At 41.3% G+C, this 16,055-nt stretch overlaps 1 protein-coding gene across 2 annotated transcripts in view; it reads right to left on the minus strand.

Moving 5' to 3' along the window:
- The window catches only part of LOC135883852 (granulocyte-macrophage colony-stimulating factor receptor subunit alpha-like), a 37,598-nt gene extending 24,487 nt beyond the window's left edge, over positions 1 to 13,111 (minus strand). For both annotated transcript variants that reach the window (XM_065411124.1, XM_065411115.1), the window contains exons 1-3: positions 13,002 to 13,111; positions 671 to 788; positions 351 to 484 (exon numbers count right to left, since the gene is read on the minus strand). In XM_065411124.1, the coding sequence (XP_065267196.1) occupies positions 351 to 484; positions 671 to 755 (219 nt within the window). In that variant the 5' untranslated portion in view covers positions 756 to 788; positions 13,002 to 13,111. The remainder of the gene's footprint in view (positions 1 to 350; positions 485 to 670; positions 789 to 13,001) is intronic.
- Positions 13,112 to 16,055: the final 2,944 nt, after the last annotated feature.

Below are 16,055 nucleotides of genomic sequence, written 5' to 3' on the forward strand. Positions count from 1 at the left end.
CTATACTTACTACAGTGGCTATAACTCAACCTAATATAGGTCAACTAACATTTGTAGTATAGACATACTCTAAGTCTTTTCCTGCAAAGCAGGTTTCCCAGACCTCAGATCATTCATGTAGCTCTATCCTGAATTCTTCAATTTTCAGCATCCTTTTGAAGTGGTGACACCAGAACTGGACACAATATACCAATAATAATCTCACCAAAGCTGTATACAGAGCACCCTAGGCTTTTCTAGGCTTTTATGATACTACAAGTGATACATACATTTCTTCAATAAATCAAGTATATAAAAGGAAAAGAAACTACAGTTAATTGTTTCTGTTAATAAGTAAATAGAAAACGTACCTTTCCCTTTTTGACACGCTCGCCTACATGCATAGAACAGTTGTATTCAGTAACAGTGACACTGCTGTCCCAAGTCAGCTTTAGTTTTCCGGGATTCAGCGTCAAGTTGGCAATGGGTGAGGATGATGACTTCGCTGTAAGTTTTATGAATTAATATCAGAGAGGATGCAATAATATTTTTCAAAGTTTTCAGGTGCAGAGGCTAGTATTTAGCACGCCTGCTATGACAATACATAGCGTAACTGGACGGGCAAATATCCCTAGAGTGAGATGAATTAAACCCAGTCCTTTAGATTATTCACTTAAAGTATTATACTTACACTCTGTATACACAATGTCAGCATGCAACGTAGGAAATAACATGATGCAAAAACCCATGGAAATAAGTCCTAGAGTGGCAGCCATCCTTTTTTCCTTGGAAATAGACAGGAATGAAACCTACAAGAGAAGAAACAGATGCCAAAGCACACTTAGGTTTCTGTAAAGCTTGATTTCTTTTAAGGACAGAATCAAAGACTGTTTTTATTAGTCACTAGAATCAGCTAAATACATCACACGTATACACCAGCAACAATGCCCCGTAGCTAAGGCATTATGCTGGTACTTGGGAGACTGAGGTTCAAGCCCCTTCTTTGTCACAGACTCACTGTGACTTTGGGCTGGTTGCTTGGGCCCTCTGGCCCAAGGCACACAGGCATTGTGGTTCCTCGCTACTCAGTAGAATTCACAATCCCTGGCTTAGGCACCTAGGCTCTCTGTAGAATGCATGAGGAAGCCAGCTGCCTAAGAATGGGATCCATGAAAGCCTGCATGCTAGGAACTGAGCTGTCAAAGCTAGCCAATAGCAGATGCAGAGGAGAGGGATGTGTCCTGACCCCTGCCCCTTTCAGGGAGTTAGGTGCCTAAATCTAGGCTGGAGAGGAGCACCTATCTCTGCTTGGGATGTGCAGCCATGGACCCTTCTCCTGGAGTCAGGAACCTAAGCTGTTGCTTGCAAGAATGGCAGAAGTGCCCTCCTAATTCTACACAAAACAGAGGTGGTGGTAGCCTTATAACCTTTAGCCCTGTAGTTAAGACACTCAGATGGGAGACCCCAGTTCAGTTCTTCCCTCTGCCTGCTGTGGAGAAGGGATTTGACTTTGGGTTTCCCACCTCTCCTCTGACTGCCCTAATCACTGGCTGTAGAGTCAGTCACAAACTCTCTCACCCAGTGTCTATTTCATGTTTTAATTATGTAATATAAAGTGGAACAGCTTCAACAAGAGAGATTGAGAGAGCCTCACAAGAAACTATCCCACAGTCTAGTGGTTGGGGCATGCATCTGAGGGGTAGAAAGCCCAAGTTCAAAGCAGTTCTTTTCTAAGGGTGGAACTGAACCAGGGGCTTCCACATCCCAGGTGAGTGTTCTAACCACTGGACTAAAGTTTATAAGGAAGGCCACTGCTGCCTCCTTCCTCCCTTAGCTTCTCTGTATGGCTTAAAGCATGCCTACTGGTTGGGCCCCGCAGGCGAGGTAGGTGGCACATTGCCTAGTTTCACCTGGTCTGAGGATTATGCAGGCGTGAGCTAGGCACTGGCCATCAGTATTGAGGCAGTGATGTGCACAGCCAGAGACAGAAATTTAGGCACCTTGGGGACTTTAACAGCAGAAATTTTGGCACTGAACAACTTTAGGCACCTCCAGAGTTAGGTGGCAGCTGAGTAGCAGTTTTGAGGATTTCTGTGGTGCCTAAATTTTGGACTTAGTCACCTAAAGTAGGAGTTAGATGCCTAAATCCTTTTGTGGATCTGGTCCTCTTTCCCTCAGTTCCCCTTCCGTACGAAGCGGATAACAGCACTGCGCTACCTCGCTGTGGTGTGGTGAGGATAAATACATTAAAGATTGTGAGGTGCTCAGATATTATGGCAACAGGGCCCATCTACTTATTTCCTTTGTAAAACCTTCTGAGAGCTATAGATTAAAAGCATTTAAATAATAGTTAGGTGTTAGCACATAGGCTTGTTTGTCAGCCTGAGATAGAATTTTGGGTTTGACTTTTTGATACCCTTATATCTTATGTCCTAATATGTGTAAACAAAAGACAAAGACAGTGTGTTACATCTGCCCTCAAGCAGAAAGGGTGAAAGAGATAAGAGATGGAACTAAAGTCTTACAGGGTATGGTAGGAGTGTAATATATGAGCATACACTGGAAGGCTGCCTGGGTCCTCTCTCCAGTCAAGGTCAAGCAACCAGTTAGGAGGGGCAAGAGCACGCAGGTATAAGACACACTAAAAGCCAAAGAAAGGCCAGGCATTGGCCAAAGCACAACCTCACTCCTTACGCCTCCCATGGGGTACAAAAGAGGTGGGACGAAGACCCAGACCCAAGACCTTCCAAAATGGAACATGACCATAAATTGTAAGGTGTGGGACTGTGGGCATGCATTGCAGGTATGTTTGGGCCTGCTAAGAAGAAGGAATAGGGAATAGGGAGTGGGGGTGGCAATGGGGAACAGGGACATAGCAAGGCTCTGCAGTGTCAGAGCTGGGAAGGGGGACACGGGGTAAATGCTCTGCGGCATCAGAGCTGGGAACAGGACACTGGGAAACAAAACTCTGTGGCATCAGAGTTATATGTGCTTGCTTGGAACTAAACCCAATACACATCGCATTGCCTGCATTTGGGGCTTCTGGTCTTCTGCTTGCGTGACAAGAACCGGGGGATGGGGTGAAGGAAAAGCTCTCTAACATTAGATATTATTATTCTTGATGCCATCCATTATTTCATATTGCCTCTTATTCATTTCCTGTCTACTTGAAACATTCCTAGTCTTTTCAATCTCTCCTTATATGGGAATCTTTTCATGGCTCTGATTATATTTGCAGCAATTCTTTGAATCTGTCTATTTCTTTTGAGAGAAGGTGATTGGAACTGAACACAGTTTTCCAAGTGATGGCATATTATTGGTTTATATAAATGCATTATAATATTTTCAGTATCATTTTCTTTCCCTTTACTTTTATGTCCTTACATTTGGTTTGCTTTTTTGACCATTGATGCATATTGAGCAAAGGACTATCCACAGTGGTTATAGTTCATTTTGAACTCAGAAATGAGGAGCTGAGATTATTATTATTATTCCTTCCAACGTGTATTATCTTGCATTTGCTGCAGTGAGCTTCATCTGCTGCCATGCTGTCCTGAATGTCCCTGACAGGAGGTTCCTGACCCTTCTCTCTGTCCTGACTAACCTAAAGAATTTTGTGCCACTTTCAAATGTGGTCACCTCATTGTTCATCCTCTTTTCCAGAATGTTATTAAACATATTAAAGAATACTAGTCCTAGCATGTAACCGTAACTTGTCAGACAATGTTTTCCTACTTTGTTTCTTGCCTCTTGGTTGTTGATCCAGGAATACTCAATCCTAACCTTGGACACTTTAGTTACTTTAAGAGTCTTTTGCGAGGGACTTTGTCACAGGCTTTTTGAAGGTCCAAATGTATTATGCCATCTGCTGCTTCTTTATTACTTCTGTTGACATGCTGAAAACATTATAGTAAATCAGAGAGGCATGATATTCCTTTTTCAGAAGCTGGTCCTTTGAACGTAACATGTTCATACAGGTATATTTTAATTCTGTTTTTAATTTTAACCGATTTACCTGGGACTGAAGTGAGATTTCCCAATTTAGAATTCCTTATATCTCCCTTAGTACTATATTTCAAAGAGTGGTGCCCTCTAGTATAATAGCAAATTTTAATGAGCGATTGCATACTCATTAGCCTCCCAGCCACTTCATTCTTACTCTTGGGTGTATACCCTCTCATCCTGATGACTTATTGCTCCTCAGTTTATCAATTTGTTCCAGCACCGTCTCTTTTTACACCTCAGCCTCTTTCAGTATCTCATCTTAAGAACATAAGAACATAAGAAAGGCCGTACTGGGTCAGACCAAAGGTCCATCTAGCCCAGTATCTGTCTACCGACAGTGGCCAATGCCAGGTGCCCCAGAGGGAGTGAACCTAACAGGCAATGATCAAGTGATCTCTCTCCTGCCATCCATCTCCATCCTCTGACGAACAGAGGCTAGGGACACCATTCTTACCCATCCTGGCTAATAGCCATTTATGGACTTAGCCACCATGAATTTATCCAGTCCCCTTTTAAACATTGTTATAGTCCTAGCCTTCACAACGTCCTCAGGTAAGGAGTTCCACAAGTTGACTATGCGCTGCGTGAAGAAGAACTTCCTTTTATTTGTTTTAAACCTGCTGCCTATTAATTTCATTTGGTGACCCCTAGTTCTTGTATTATGGGAATAAGTAAATAACTTTTCCTTATCCACTTTCTCAACATCACTCATGATTTTATATACCTCTATCATGTCCCCCCTTAGTCTTCTCTTTTCCAAACTGAAGAGTCCTAGCCTCTTTAATCTTTCCTCATATGGGACCCTCTCTAAACCCTTAATCATTTTAGTTGCTCTTTTCTGAACCTTTTCTAGTGCTAGAATATCTTTTTTGAGGTGAGGAGACCACATCTGTACACAGTATTCGAGATGTGGGCGTACCATGGATTTATATAAGGGCAATAATATATTCTCAGTCTTATTCTCTATCCCCTTTTTAATGATTCCTAACATCCTGTTTGCTTTTTTGACCGCCTCTGCACACTGCGTGGACATCTTTAGAGAACTATCCACGATGACGCCAAGATCTTTTTCCTGACTCGTTGTAGCTAAATTAGCCCCCATCATGTTTTATGTATAGTTGGGGTTATTTTTTCCAATGTGCATTACTTTACATTTATCCACATTAAATTTCATTTGCCATTTTGCTGCCCAATCACTTAGTTTTGTGAGATCTTTTTGAAGTTCTTCACAATCTGTTTTGGTCTTAACTATCTTGAGTAGTTTAGTATCATCTGCAAACTTTGCCACCTCACTGTTTACCCCTTTCTCCAGATCATTTATGAATAAATTGAATAGGATTGGTCCTAGGACTGACCCTTGGGGAACACCACTAGTTACCCCTCTCCATTCTGAGAATTTACCATTAATTCCTACCCTTTGTTCCCTGTCCTTTAACCAGTTCTCAATCCATGAAAGGACCTTCCCTTTTATCCCATGACAGCTTAATTTACGTAAGAGCCTTTGGTGAGGGACCTTGTCAAAGGCTTTCTGGAAATCTAAGTACACTATGTCCACCGGATCCCCCTTGTCCACATGTTTGTTGACCCCTTCAAAGAACTCTAATAGATTAGTAAGACACAATTTCCCTTTACAGAAACCATGTTGACTATTGCTCAAGAGTTTATGTTTTTCTATGTGTCTGACAATTTTGTTCTTTACTATTGTTTCAACTAATTTGCCCGGTACCGACGTTAGACTTACCGGTCTGTAATTGCCGGGATCACCCCTAAAGCCCTTTTTAAATATTGGCGTTACATTAGCTAACTTCCAGTCATTGGGTACCGAAGCCGATTTAAAGGACAGGTTACAAACCTTAGTTAATAGTTCCGCAACTTCACATTTGAGTTCTTTCAGAACTCTTGGGTGAATGCCATCTGGTCCCGGTGACTTGTTAATGTTGAGTTTATCAATTAATTCCAAAACCTCCTCTAGTGATACTTCAATCTGTGACAGTTCCTCAGATTTGTCACCTACAAAAGCCAGCTCAGGTTTGGGAATCTCCCTAACATCCTCAGCCGTGAAGACTGAAGCAAAGAATCCATTTAGTTTCTCCGCAATGACTTTATCATCTTTAAGCGCTCCTTTTGTATTTTCATCGTCAAGGGGCCCCACTGGTTGTTTAGCAGGCTTCCTGCTTCTGATGTACTTAAAAAACATTTTGTTATTACCTTTGGAGTTTTTGGCTAGCCGTTCTTCAAACTCCTCTTTGGCTTTTCTTATTACACTCTTGCACTTAAGTTGGCAGTGTTTGTGCTCCTTTCTATTTGCCTCACTAGGATTTGACTTCCACTTTTTAAAGGAAGTCTTTTTATCTCTCACTGCTTCTTTTACATGGTTGTTAAGCCATGGTGGCTCTTTTTTATTATTAATCTTTATTACTTATAAAGAGTAAATGTCCCCTCATGGTCCTTTCTGGTGAAGAATGGTGCAAAGAAATAATTTTGTTTCTTTGCAATGCCCTTTTCCTCCTTAATCACTCCCTTTACTCCCTGGTAGTTGAGTGGACACACCAATTCATTCACAGACATCCTGCTTTTGACACATTTAAATTATTTCTTATTTTTTTAATGTCTTTACCTATCTGCTATTTAAAATCCGGCTTAGCCCACTTAATACCATTTTACTTTTTACCTGTCATAGTGCTTTCAACTGACTTCATTTGGATGCATTTCTATTTTCTGAAGGAAATTTGTGTGGAGAAATAAAATCTTGTATCCTGCCATATTTTTTTAATCTACCTGCTTCCTTTTTTGTTTAGGACCATTCGGAGTTGCCTTTGTCTTTGTTAAATAAATAACCTCCATACTAGATCTAAGGATTTTCACTTTTTCACTTTTGACTTTAGGGACTTTTTGACTAGCTTCCTCTTTTTTTATTAAAAAATCCCCTTTCTACAGTGCTTAATTTTTGGTATGGCTCCTCCACCCATGGATGGTGAAATTAATTATATTGCTATTTGTCACTGACTTCACTGATTTATCCCTTCCATTAGAAATCCCCCTTTTCAGTTCCTTAGCACTTTCTCTTACAAAATACTCTAGAGCTGAAATTTTCTATGCTTGGACCATGTGCAAATGAAAACAATACATTTGTCCCAAAGGTCCCAATCAGGAACTTTACATACAGAAATCTCTAGAATTCCTGAACAACTGTTCAAACATTGTCAATTTTTGTAAATCTTTGTGAAATCTAAGGAACAAACTATCTGAGGAAATTCAGTTCAGCAGTTTCTCTGTTCTAATCAGACCAAGAATCCATGTGTTGCTGCATTAAATTTTCTTGGATTGATTCCATGGGGGATGAGTGGAGATGATCTCTCCTCAGGAGCTGCAAGTGCCTCAGCTCCCCACCAATCTCAGAGGGTCTGCTGAGACAGAGGCCATCCCCATGGAGGTCTCTTGCCTCCACCATTCTGCCCTCCCCAATCTCCAGCTTTCTGATGGCTTTTGGCAGCACTGCTCCTGCTGGCTTCCCCACTGCTCTCAGATCCTCCCTAAGGGGAACTTCAAAGAATGGAAGCAAGAGTCAGGCAAGCTGCTACAGATGTGGCCTGTTGTAACCTTTGAATCTTTGTCACACAAATTTGGGGAGGAAGAGGGCACTCTCCCCCAGATAACTGTCTCACCCCACATCCCTAGCTATCTGTGCTCAGGGCCACCGCATTGCCTCTGTACTCTGAGGTCCTACACAATTCCTTTTTCTTTATAAAGTATTTCTTACTTGTGTTCACTTAATCATTCTTGATATTTGCAGATTTGCAAGAAGTGATTGATTTAGTACAAATCAGAATTCACTACTTAAAAATCACTAGGTAATTCCCAAGAAAAATTATCTGGAGTTACTCAGTACCTGTTAGAAATGACTTAGGTTTATATTACTAATCCTCAGTAAAACAATTTTCTTGTCATTTATTAGTGATCAAATTATTCTAGGCTATCACTAATACGTTTGCTGGGAGTTAATAATTAGAAACAGAGTAATTTTTAACAAATATTAAACAATTCTGAGCAATTCTAAGTAACTACTGGTAAATGACAAGTAGCTATTTTGCCTGATATCCAGTAATTAATACATTTTGAGGTTTGGAGGTTTATATTTTTAATGGGGTTGCTGGGTATAAACTGGATTTGAATTTCAGATTTAAGTTCTAGTCCAAATTTAGTAAAAAAAAAAAAAAAAAAGAGAGAGAGCGAGCGAGCGAGAGAGACAAAAATTTCACTGTGTTCTCCAGACTGTTTAATTTTGAAAGAGTTATTTTTGCACTTTAGTAGGAGGGTAGAAGTAGATCACACCTCCACTTATCTTACAGCCTTCTTTCATCCCCTCATTATTCTGCTACATCTCTCTTTTCTGACCCCTCTTCTACTCTTGCTATGGCTTTGATCCTGCAAAGATTCACACATCTGCTTAACTCCACCTGCATGAGTAGTCCCAGTGAAATTAAGTTCATGCGTAAGACTTTAGTGCCTTAGACTCAGTGGGCCAGATCGAGAGGTAATGTATTAGAGAGTGTTAATAACATGTTGACTAGTAGGTGCAAGTCTAAGTTTGTGTAACAACACTGAGCAGACCCACGTTACACCTGCTTAGACTCCCTAAGAGTCAGTTAGACTCACATCTAAATTTGGTTCAAAGTGGCTAATTATGGAATACTAAACAAGAGCTCCATTATTTCTCTCTTTTCATATGAAACTGAATTTCCTCGAAGACACCGATACTCAGACTGAGGCTCGCGAGCCGCTAATGGCTCTTTAATGTGTCTCCTGCATCTCTCTGCAGCACATGATATTAAAACACAATGTGATTTAATTATTAACCAATCTAAGTTATTAACCAATCAGGATGATTTTACTATGTTTTTAACCAATTGTATTTGATGAAAATAATACTTGGTCAATCATTTTGCTGTGATTTATATATATATATATATATATATATTTCCCCTGTCATACTGATTAAATATGAATATATTGTACTACAGTAAATGAAACAATGAATTCACAGAACTGTGGCTCTTTTGAGTAATGCTGATCATTAATTTGGCTCCTGAACTACTGAAGTCTGAGTATTATTGTTCTAGGAGGAGAAAACTTTTCTTTCCTTCAGTACCTGTTTTGCTGTTAAAGGAGATTTTCTCCTTAGAAAAACAATTACAGTACAAAGAAACAACACTAATTACTGGCATTTTTGCTCATGATAAGAAAAGTTCTTCTCTTACATAAGATTTTAATTGCTCTCAGGGGAGGTTAATCATTGCAAAATCAAGGAAACGGAAAGATGAGTTTTTTATTCTGTGAACTGTTTTTCTTAAGGCCTTTCTACAGTACAATTTACAGCCATTTCAGGAGAAATGTGATGAAAGTGAGAATACTCTGGAAGCCTCTCCCCATTAGGCTTGGGATTGTTATACAGGAGCCATTCAGAACCCATTCAAAGGGACACAGAGAAAGAAAGAAAGAGAAGGGGGGGGGGGATTCTGGGGCCGACAGGGTTGGTGGATCCCTGGCTTCAGCCAGTATGAACTCTGTCTTACCTTTGCCTCTCTTTGCTAGCCTAAGGACTTCCCAACACTGTTTTCCAGTTGACTATTAAAACCCATCCCATTTTGAAAAGGCTGCCTGGTGTTGCTTTAAATACTTAATGAAGGACATTGATCCCTGAAGAGGATAAAATGTCTCTGAACAGATGTCTACCTTAGTCAGACTCTCTGTTCAGAGCTCATGGTGAGAAACGGGAGGGGTGGAGCCTGAAGGCCCGGTCTCAGAGGTGTTGAGGCTGTGTGGCCTATCCTGGAGGACTCCTTGGGGCTATGGGGCACTGAAGAGGTACTCCCAGGAGACTACTTCAAGTCTGGGGCATAGCACATACCCTGTAGATTCATGACAACTGGTAACAACTCATTACAATTTTGTAGTGCTGACAGAACCATAGCCATGTCCTCAAGCTATATTAGAACCTTAAACATTTCCACAGGGCACCACGCATTTCAGGGAGAGTAGTTTTGTACCCACTGTTCTTCAAAGCCATGTTAAACCCAGGTTGGGACAGCCAAGATATACTGTTATTGCAGTGCAGACAGACCATTGCCGAGACCGTCTCTTTTTAAACACTGCAGAATCATTCTCATGACATCATTATGTGGCAACAATATGGGCACAGCTGCTGGGGTGAGAGTTTGCCGAAGCTTCAGTACAAATCTGCAGCATTTTAAGTGCAGACAAACCCTATTACTATTATTATTTATATGTTTTCAGTAGCACCCACAATGTGCTAAGCGAAAGGAGAATTTATACTCTTAAGCAGACAAAACAAAGAGGACCAAACAGCAAGATGGAGGGTCTGGGAAGGATGTACGCCACCCAAGCAGTGTGGTGAGGTGGTAATTGGCCATATTCTGATTGGGGACTCTTGTTAAAACAAGATTTGGGTTTTTTTAAACTAGTATAAAATATATTGACTTTTCCCAGGTAACTCCCAACCTTGCCACAATCAGCTGGTTAGTTTCTTGTTGGCACTACAATAGAAGTGGGTCTTCGGGAGGGACTTCAGTTAAGAAAAGGTGTTCCATGCATAGGGAAAGGCATAGAGGAAAATGTGGAGATGCTTGTGGGAAAAGTGTCCAAACTGGGCATCGAGACGAGCATTATTGGTAGAATGAAAGGGACGGGGTGGATTCAGTGATATGGAAATAATAATCCAAATTTATCTCAGCTTCCCCTCAAGACCCAGGCTAAGATGGGAAAGGATCTTGGAAATGTTAGTTCTTAATAGGTGACATCCTGCTGGAATGGATGTGTCCATTTTCCCCAGATTGATTCCGGTTCTCCTTTGGTGAGATTGTACAATAGTGATTAACTGATTCCAATAGCCCTATATGCAACTTTCAAGTAAAGAGGATTATCATTACTGTGGCCACTATCACTGGGGAAGTAGGATCAGCTTGGCTTTCATATGGGAGCAAATATCAACAAATTTATTTTTATTAGGTCTTTAAAGGGAGAGCACCATCTGTGGAGAGAGAAAGGGATAGAAGACCTACTTTTAGATTCTAATTCCTAGTTCTGCCACTGACCAGCTGTGCAACCTTGGGCAAGTCACTCATGCCTGTTTTACGCATATAAAAGACTATAAAAACATAGAACTGGAAGGGACCTCCTGCGTCATCAAGTCCAGTCTGCTGCTATCACAGGCAACTCTGGCCTATAATCCCATTAATAAACTCCATTTTGAAACCATTCAGGTTTCTTGCCGCCACTACGTCTATCGGGAGGCTGTTCCAGAACCTCTCTCTTCTGATGTTATAATTAGGCGCTGTCAAATGATTAAAAAAATTAATCATGGTTAATCATGCAATTAATTGCCTGCCCCGGCCCCATGCCGCTCCTGGAAGCGGCTATCAGGGCCCCGGGGGCAGGGATCTCCCTCCGCACACTGCTCCTGCCTGCAAGCACTGCCTCCGCAGCTCCCATTAGCTGGGAATGGGGAGCTGTGGCCAATGGGAGCTGAAGGGGTGGTGCTTGCAGACAGGGGCAGCACACGGAGCCACGTGCCCCCCCGTTTCTCCCCAGGGGCTGCAGGGGCACGTTGGCCCCTTCCGGGAGCGGCATGGGGCCACACTATGCCACCAACTGGAAGCCACCGGAGCTAAGTGCTGCCCGGCAGGAGGTCGCCCCCCAAACCCCAGCCCTGAGCCCCATCCTGGAGCCAACACCCCATATCCCCTCCTGCACCTCAAATGCTCTCCTGCACCCCAAGCCCCAGCCCTGAGCCCCTTTCCAGAGCCAGCACCCCAGACCCTCTTCTCCACCCCAGCACTCTGCCCCAAGCTCAGACCAAAGCCCCCTCCCACACTGTGAACCCCTCAGCCCCAGCCCAGAGCCTGCACCCCCTCCCAAACCCCAAACCCCTATCCAAGCCTGGTGAAAGTGAGTGTTTGTGTGGGGGGAGAGAGAGCGATGGAGAGAAGGGGGGACGGAGTGAGCGGGGCGCGGTTAATTTTTTTGAGTTAATCGAATGAGTTAACTGTGATTATTCAACAGCCCTAGTTATAATGTTTCTAATTTCCATCCTAAATTTACTGATGGCTAGTATTTACAGAAAGCAATCGTATCCCCTCTCAGCCTTTGCTTTCATAGGCTAAACAAGCCAAGTGGAATCTCTCCTTCTAAGATAGGCTCGCCATTCCTCTGATCTGCACCTGTTGAATTCCTCTTTCTTGAACATGGGTAACCAGAATTGTACACAGAATTCCAAATGAGGGCTTAGCAGTGCCTTGTACAATGGCATTCAGACTTCTCTAGCTCAAACAGCAATGCCATTTATAAAATAAGGATAATAATACTTACCTTACAGAGGTGTTGTGAGGGTAAATGGAAGCTTATAAATTGCTTTGAGATGCTAAGAGCACCATATATGTGCAACATTTACTATTAAAGTATTGAAATGAAATTAAAAGCCAGGATACATATCAGTCATTGAAATATACATTCAATTCATGCTATTCCTAGAACTGATTCACTCTATGGAGAGATCTGCAACTTACCAAACACAAACCCATGTACAGGAGACAATATACAAATGCTTCCAGTTAGATTATTTTTTAAAAGAAGAAAGAGATAGCAACATTTCTCCTGGATACACAAAATAGATGTCAGAGCAAATAAGGCAGCCCAACACACGAGGGAAAATATTGCTAATGTTTTTCCTGGACCTGGCAGGCAGTGCTGGGAATCTGATCACTCCCTTTGCTCACATTTGTCCTTAACTTCAGATCATAAATCATAAATAATAATGTGTCATCACAATTTTGGCTAAGACCATCCTCAAATCTGCACTTGGAGGTAGATGAACTCAATCTAATATAGCTTTTTTTCCCATTGCAAATGTTTGTGTTATGTCATAGGAGCCTTGAGAAATAAAAATAACAATAAAAAAACCCAAACAAGCAAACAAAAAACAAAGACAAAAACTAGCTTACCTCCTCCTTGCAAAAGGCTGGTATCTCGTTTAACTTAGGGTCTTGGGTCTGATTGAAATGCTTGAGACTGAAGCTGTCGTACTGCCGCGACAATAATTTATCATTGCATAGTATCCAATTCACGGGAAGTGTTGCAAGACTGATATTGAGACAGTTCTTTGGGTCATTTCCTTCGCAGTTTCCGGAACTTCTTTAATCTCCTTGTTTGCAGAATATAAATAATTTCACACAAAATGAACATCAAGTTAATTAATAAGATACCCTCTTCCCATTTCAGCTGGTCCATTTGTGCCTTTGGGTCTACCATTGGATGTAAACGTACATATAGAACATGTATGTCCTACAAATAAGCCCGCTTCCGCAAACAATAGTTTGCCTGTAAGTTCTTCTCACTGAAAGAGCTTTCTGTTCCAATAAGTATCTTATCAGACAGGACCAATGCAAACACAGCAGTATAATTGTGTGTAATGGGATCAAGGCACCTCAGTGCATCTGTTTAACACACATCCTTCTCTACACTGAACTGTGAAACAAATATTAGTATTTATTACTATTACCATATCAAATCAAAAATACAAGGCACAATTAATGAGTTGAGGACAGCCTATTTGTTATTAATTATTACTATTATTTTATTATTATAGCACATATAGGCCTCAATCAGGAGTCAAGGCCCTATTATGCCAGGTGCTGTACACACATATAATAACAATAATACCATCACTGCCGCAAAGAGCTTACAATCTATACCATATCTCTGCATTTCTCTGCTTTTGTCACTTTTAAGTCTCCTCAACCTTAATTTTGTTTGTATATGGTTTTTAGTCTTTAATTTCCTGGGGGCTATGACTGCAGTAAAAAAACCATATATTTACAGGTAACTCACATATCTACTTTGCATATTATATCTAATACAAACAGACCAATCTCCACAAACCTGCAGTGCTTTTGGCTGCTTGGATCTCCTACAGTTGGATTCTCAACAGCAACTTTTCCCTCTATACAAATTCAAGCAGATGTTTCCTCTTCTTCAGGGTCTCAATTCTTCACTTTCAGCCACAACAACACTGGCGAGGAGCCTGCCGGATATTATTCACTGAGCAAACTTCATCATGGTAGCTGCAGAAGTAAGATTCTTTCTCCCCCTCTTTCCTTCTCCTCCTCACATCATCTCATCCTGAGTCCTTTACAGACTGTATGAACCAGATTCTGATCTCACTTATATTGGGGTAAATCTGGAGTAACTCCAGAATGGATTTACTCTGGCTTTACACCAGCATAACCGAAATCAGAATCTGCTCCTATATATACATAGAATAACCCCTCTCTTCTCCCCCAACACACACCTTAAAAGATTATTTAGGTTGCAAAATCAAGCACTTGACCCCCCTGTGTGTCAGTTCTGTTCCCTGAATAAGGCAGAGGTTCTGTGGAAAAAAGTAGCATATGATCATGTAATTAATGACTGTATTATAATGCATACACACAAGGGAGCAGAAACAGGTTGCACAGGCAACCATAAATCTTGCATTTCCTAACTTTCAAGTAGTTGACTGGCCAACCTAAATAACATTTTTAATGTATTTTAATGTAACTTCCTAGGTCTTTTTTGTTTTAATAGGAAATAAGAGAATATCAAATTATATTATGTACCGACCATCCCCTCATAAATTATCATGAGGGCTAAACCCTAATTTTTCAGTACCACAGTACAAGCTATTACCACTTGAGCTACAGCCTAACCACAAAAAGAACAGGAGTCCTTGTGGCACTTTAGAGACTAACAAACATATTTATTTATTTATAAGCTTATGCTCAAATAAATTTGTTAGTCTCTAAGGTGCCACAAGGACTCCTGTTCTTTTTGTGGATACAGACTAACACGGCTGCTACTCTGAAACCTGCCTAGCCACAGGAGCTACAAGTATATCCTGGGGGCTTATCTACACACCAGTCTGCACCTAAATAACTAAATCAGGTTTAGTTCACAGCTCTTATTATATTGGTGCAAGTCTGTGTGAAAATTTGGAATAAAAGTGTCTTATTTTGATTTTGCTTGTCAGTCTAGAGCACTTTTCTTCTGACTTTCACTGAAATAACAAATGGTGTGAATTAAAAGTGACAGTTATTTCAGTGCAAGTTTGTGTGTAGACCAGCTTTCACATGACACTGCAGCAGAAAGCCACAAAAGATCTTGGTTTCAAATACAAAGTAATGAGACTATCTTTCAGAATCTCAGAGTTGAGATGTAGAGGAAAGTTACCAACGGTCACTATTATTACTATTTCCATTGCTGTTATGCCACCATGCTTCCAGCACAACAACTGTACCCCAGGAGCACACTGCCTCAACTTTGCCTGTTTCCAGGATTTACCAGGTTATAAATCCCAAAAGGTATCCAACAGACCTGCCTTTCCCATGGCATCTGGCAAACCAGACAACTTTTCCTCCACTCAGATCATCCCATGGCACCGTCCACTTCATCACCTGTCACAGTTCAAAGTGGGAGAAACTGTCCAAAGAAATAGAAAAGCAGACATAAGAAACCAGTTTCCAGACATCTGACACCTGTACACTGCACAGGACCACTGTCTAGGCACAGGTCAGAAGCAGATAGCACAAAGCAACACAAACTAAAGCTGAGACTGAACAATGCAAGATCTGCTGCTAATAATAAACAATACATGACTTCATCGGCAATTAAGCACCCAATATACCTGGATCACCAAGACCTGGCTGGATGACACCGCAAGCCCTGTGCTAGCCCACCGTGTCCCTCCAGGATACTCGGTACATCACAGACCCAGAGAGGACAAGAAGGCAGATGGAACTGCATTCATCTTGTCTGCACACATTAAATGCAAGAGAGGTGGTTCAGGTAAGGCAACTTCATTTGAATTAATTCATCTGACAGTAGAAGCCAGAACCAAAGCAATCTGATTTTATACTCATTTACAGACCATCACAGACTAAACGATTCATAAAGGAGCTCACTGATACCTTGTTGGCGATGGTGGTGAAATACCCAGACTTGTCATCCTGGGAGATATCAAC

This window comes from Emys orbicularis, chromosome 1 (assembly GCF_028017835.1).
Source record: "Emys orbicularis isolate rEmyOrb1 chromosome 1, rEmyOrb1.hap1, whole genome shotgun sequence".
In the NCBI taxonomy this organism is placed as follows: domain Eukaryota; kingdom Metazoa; phylum Chordata; order Testudines; family Emydidae; genus Emys; species Emys orbicularis.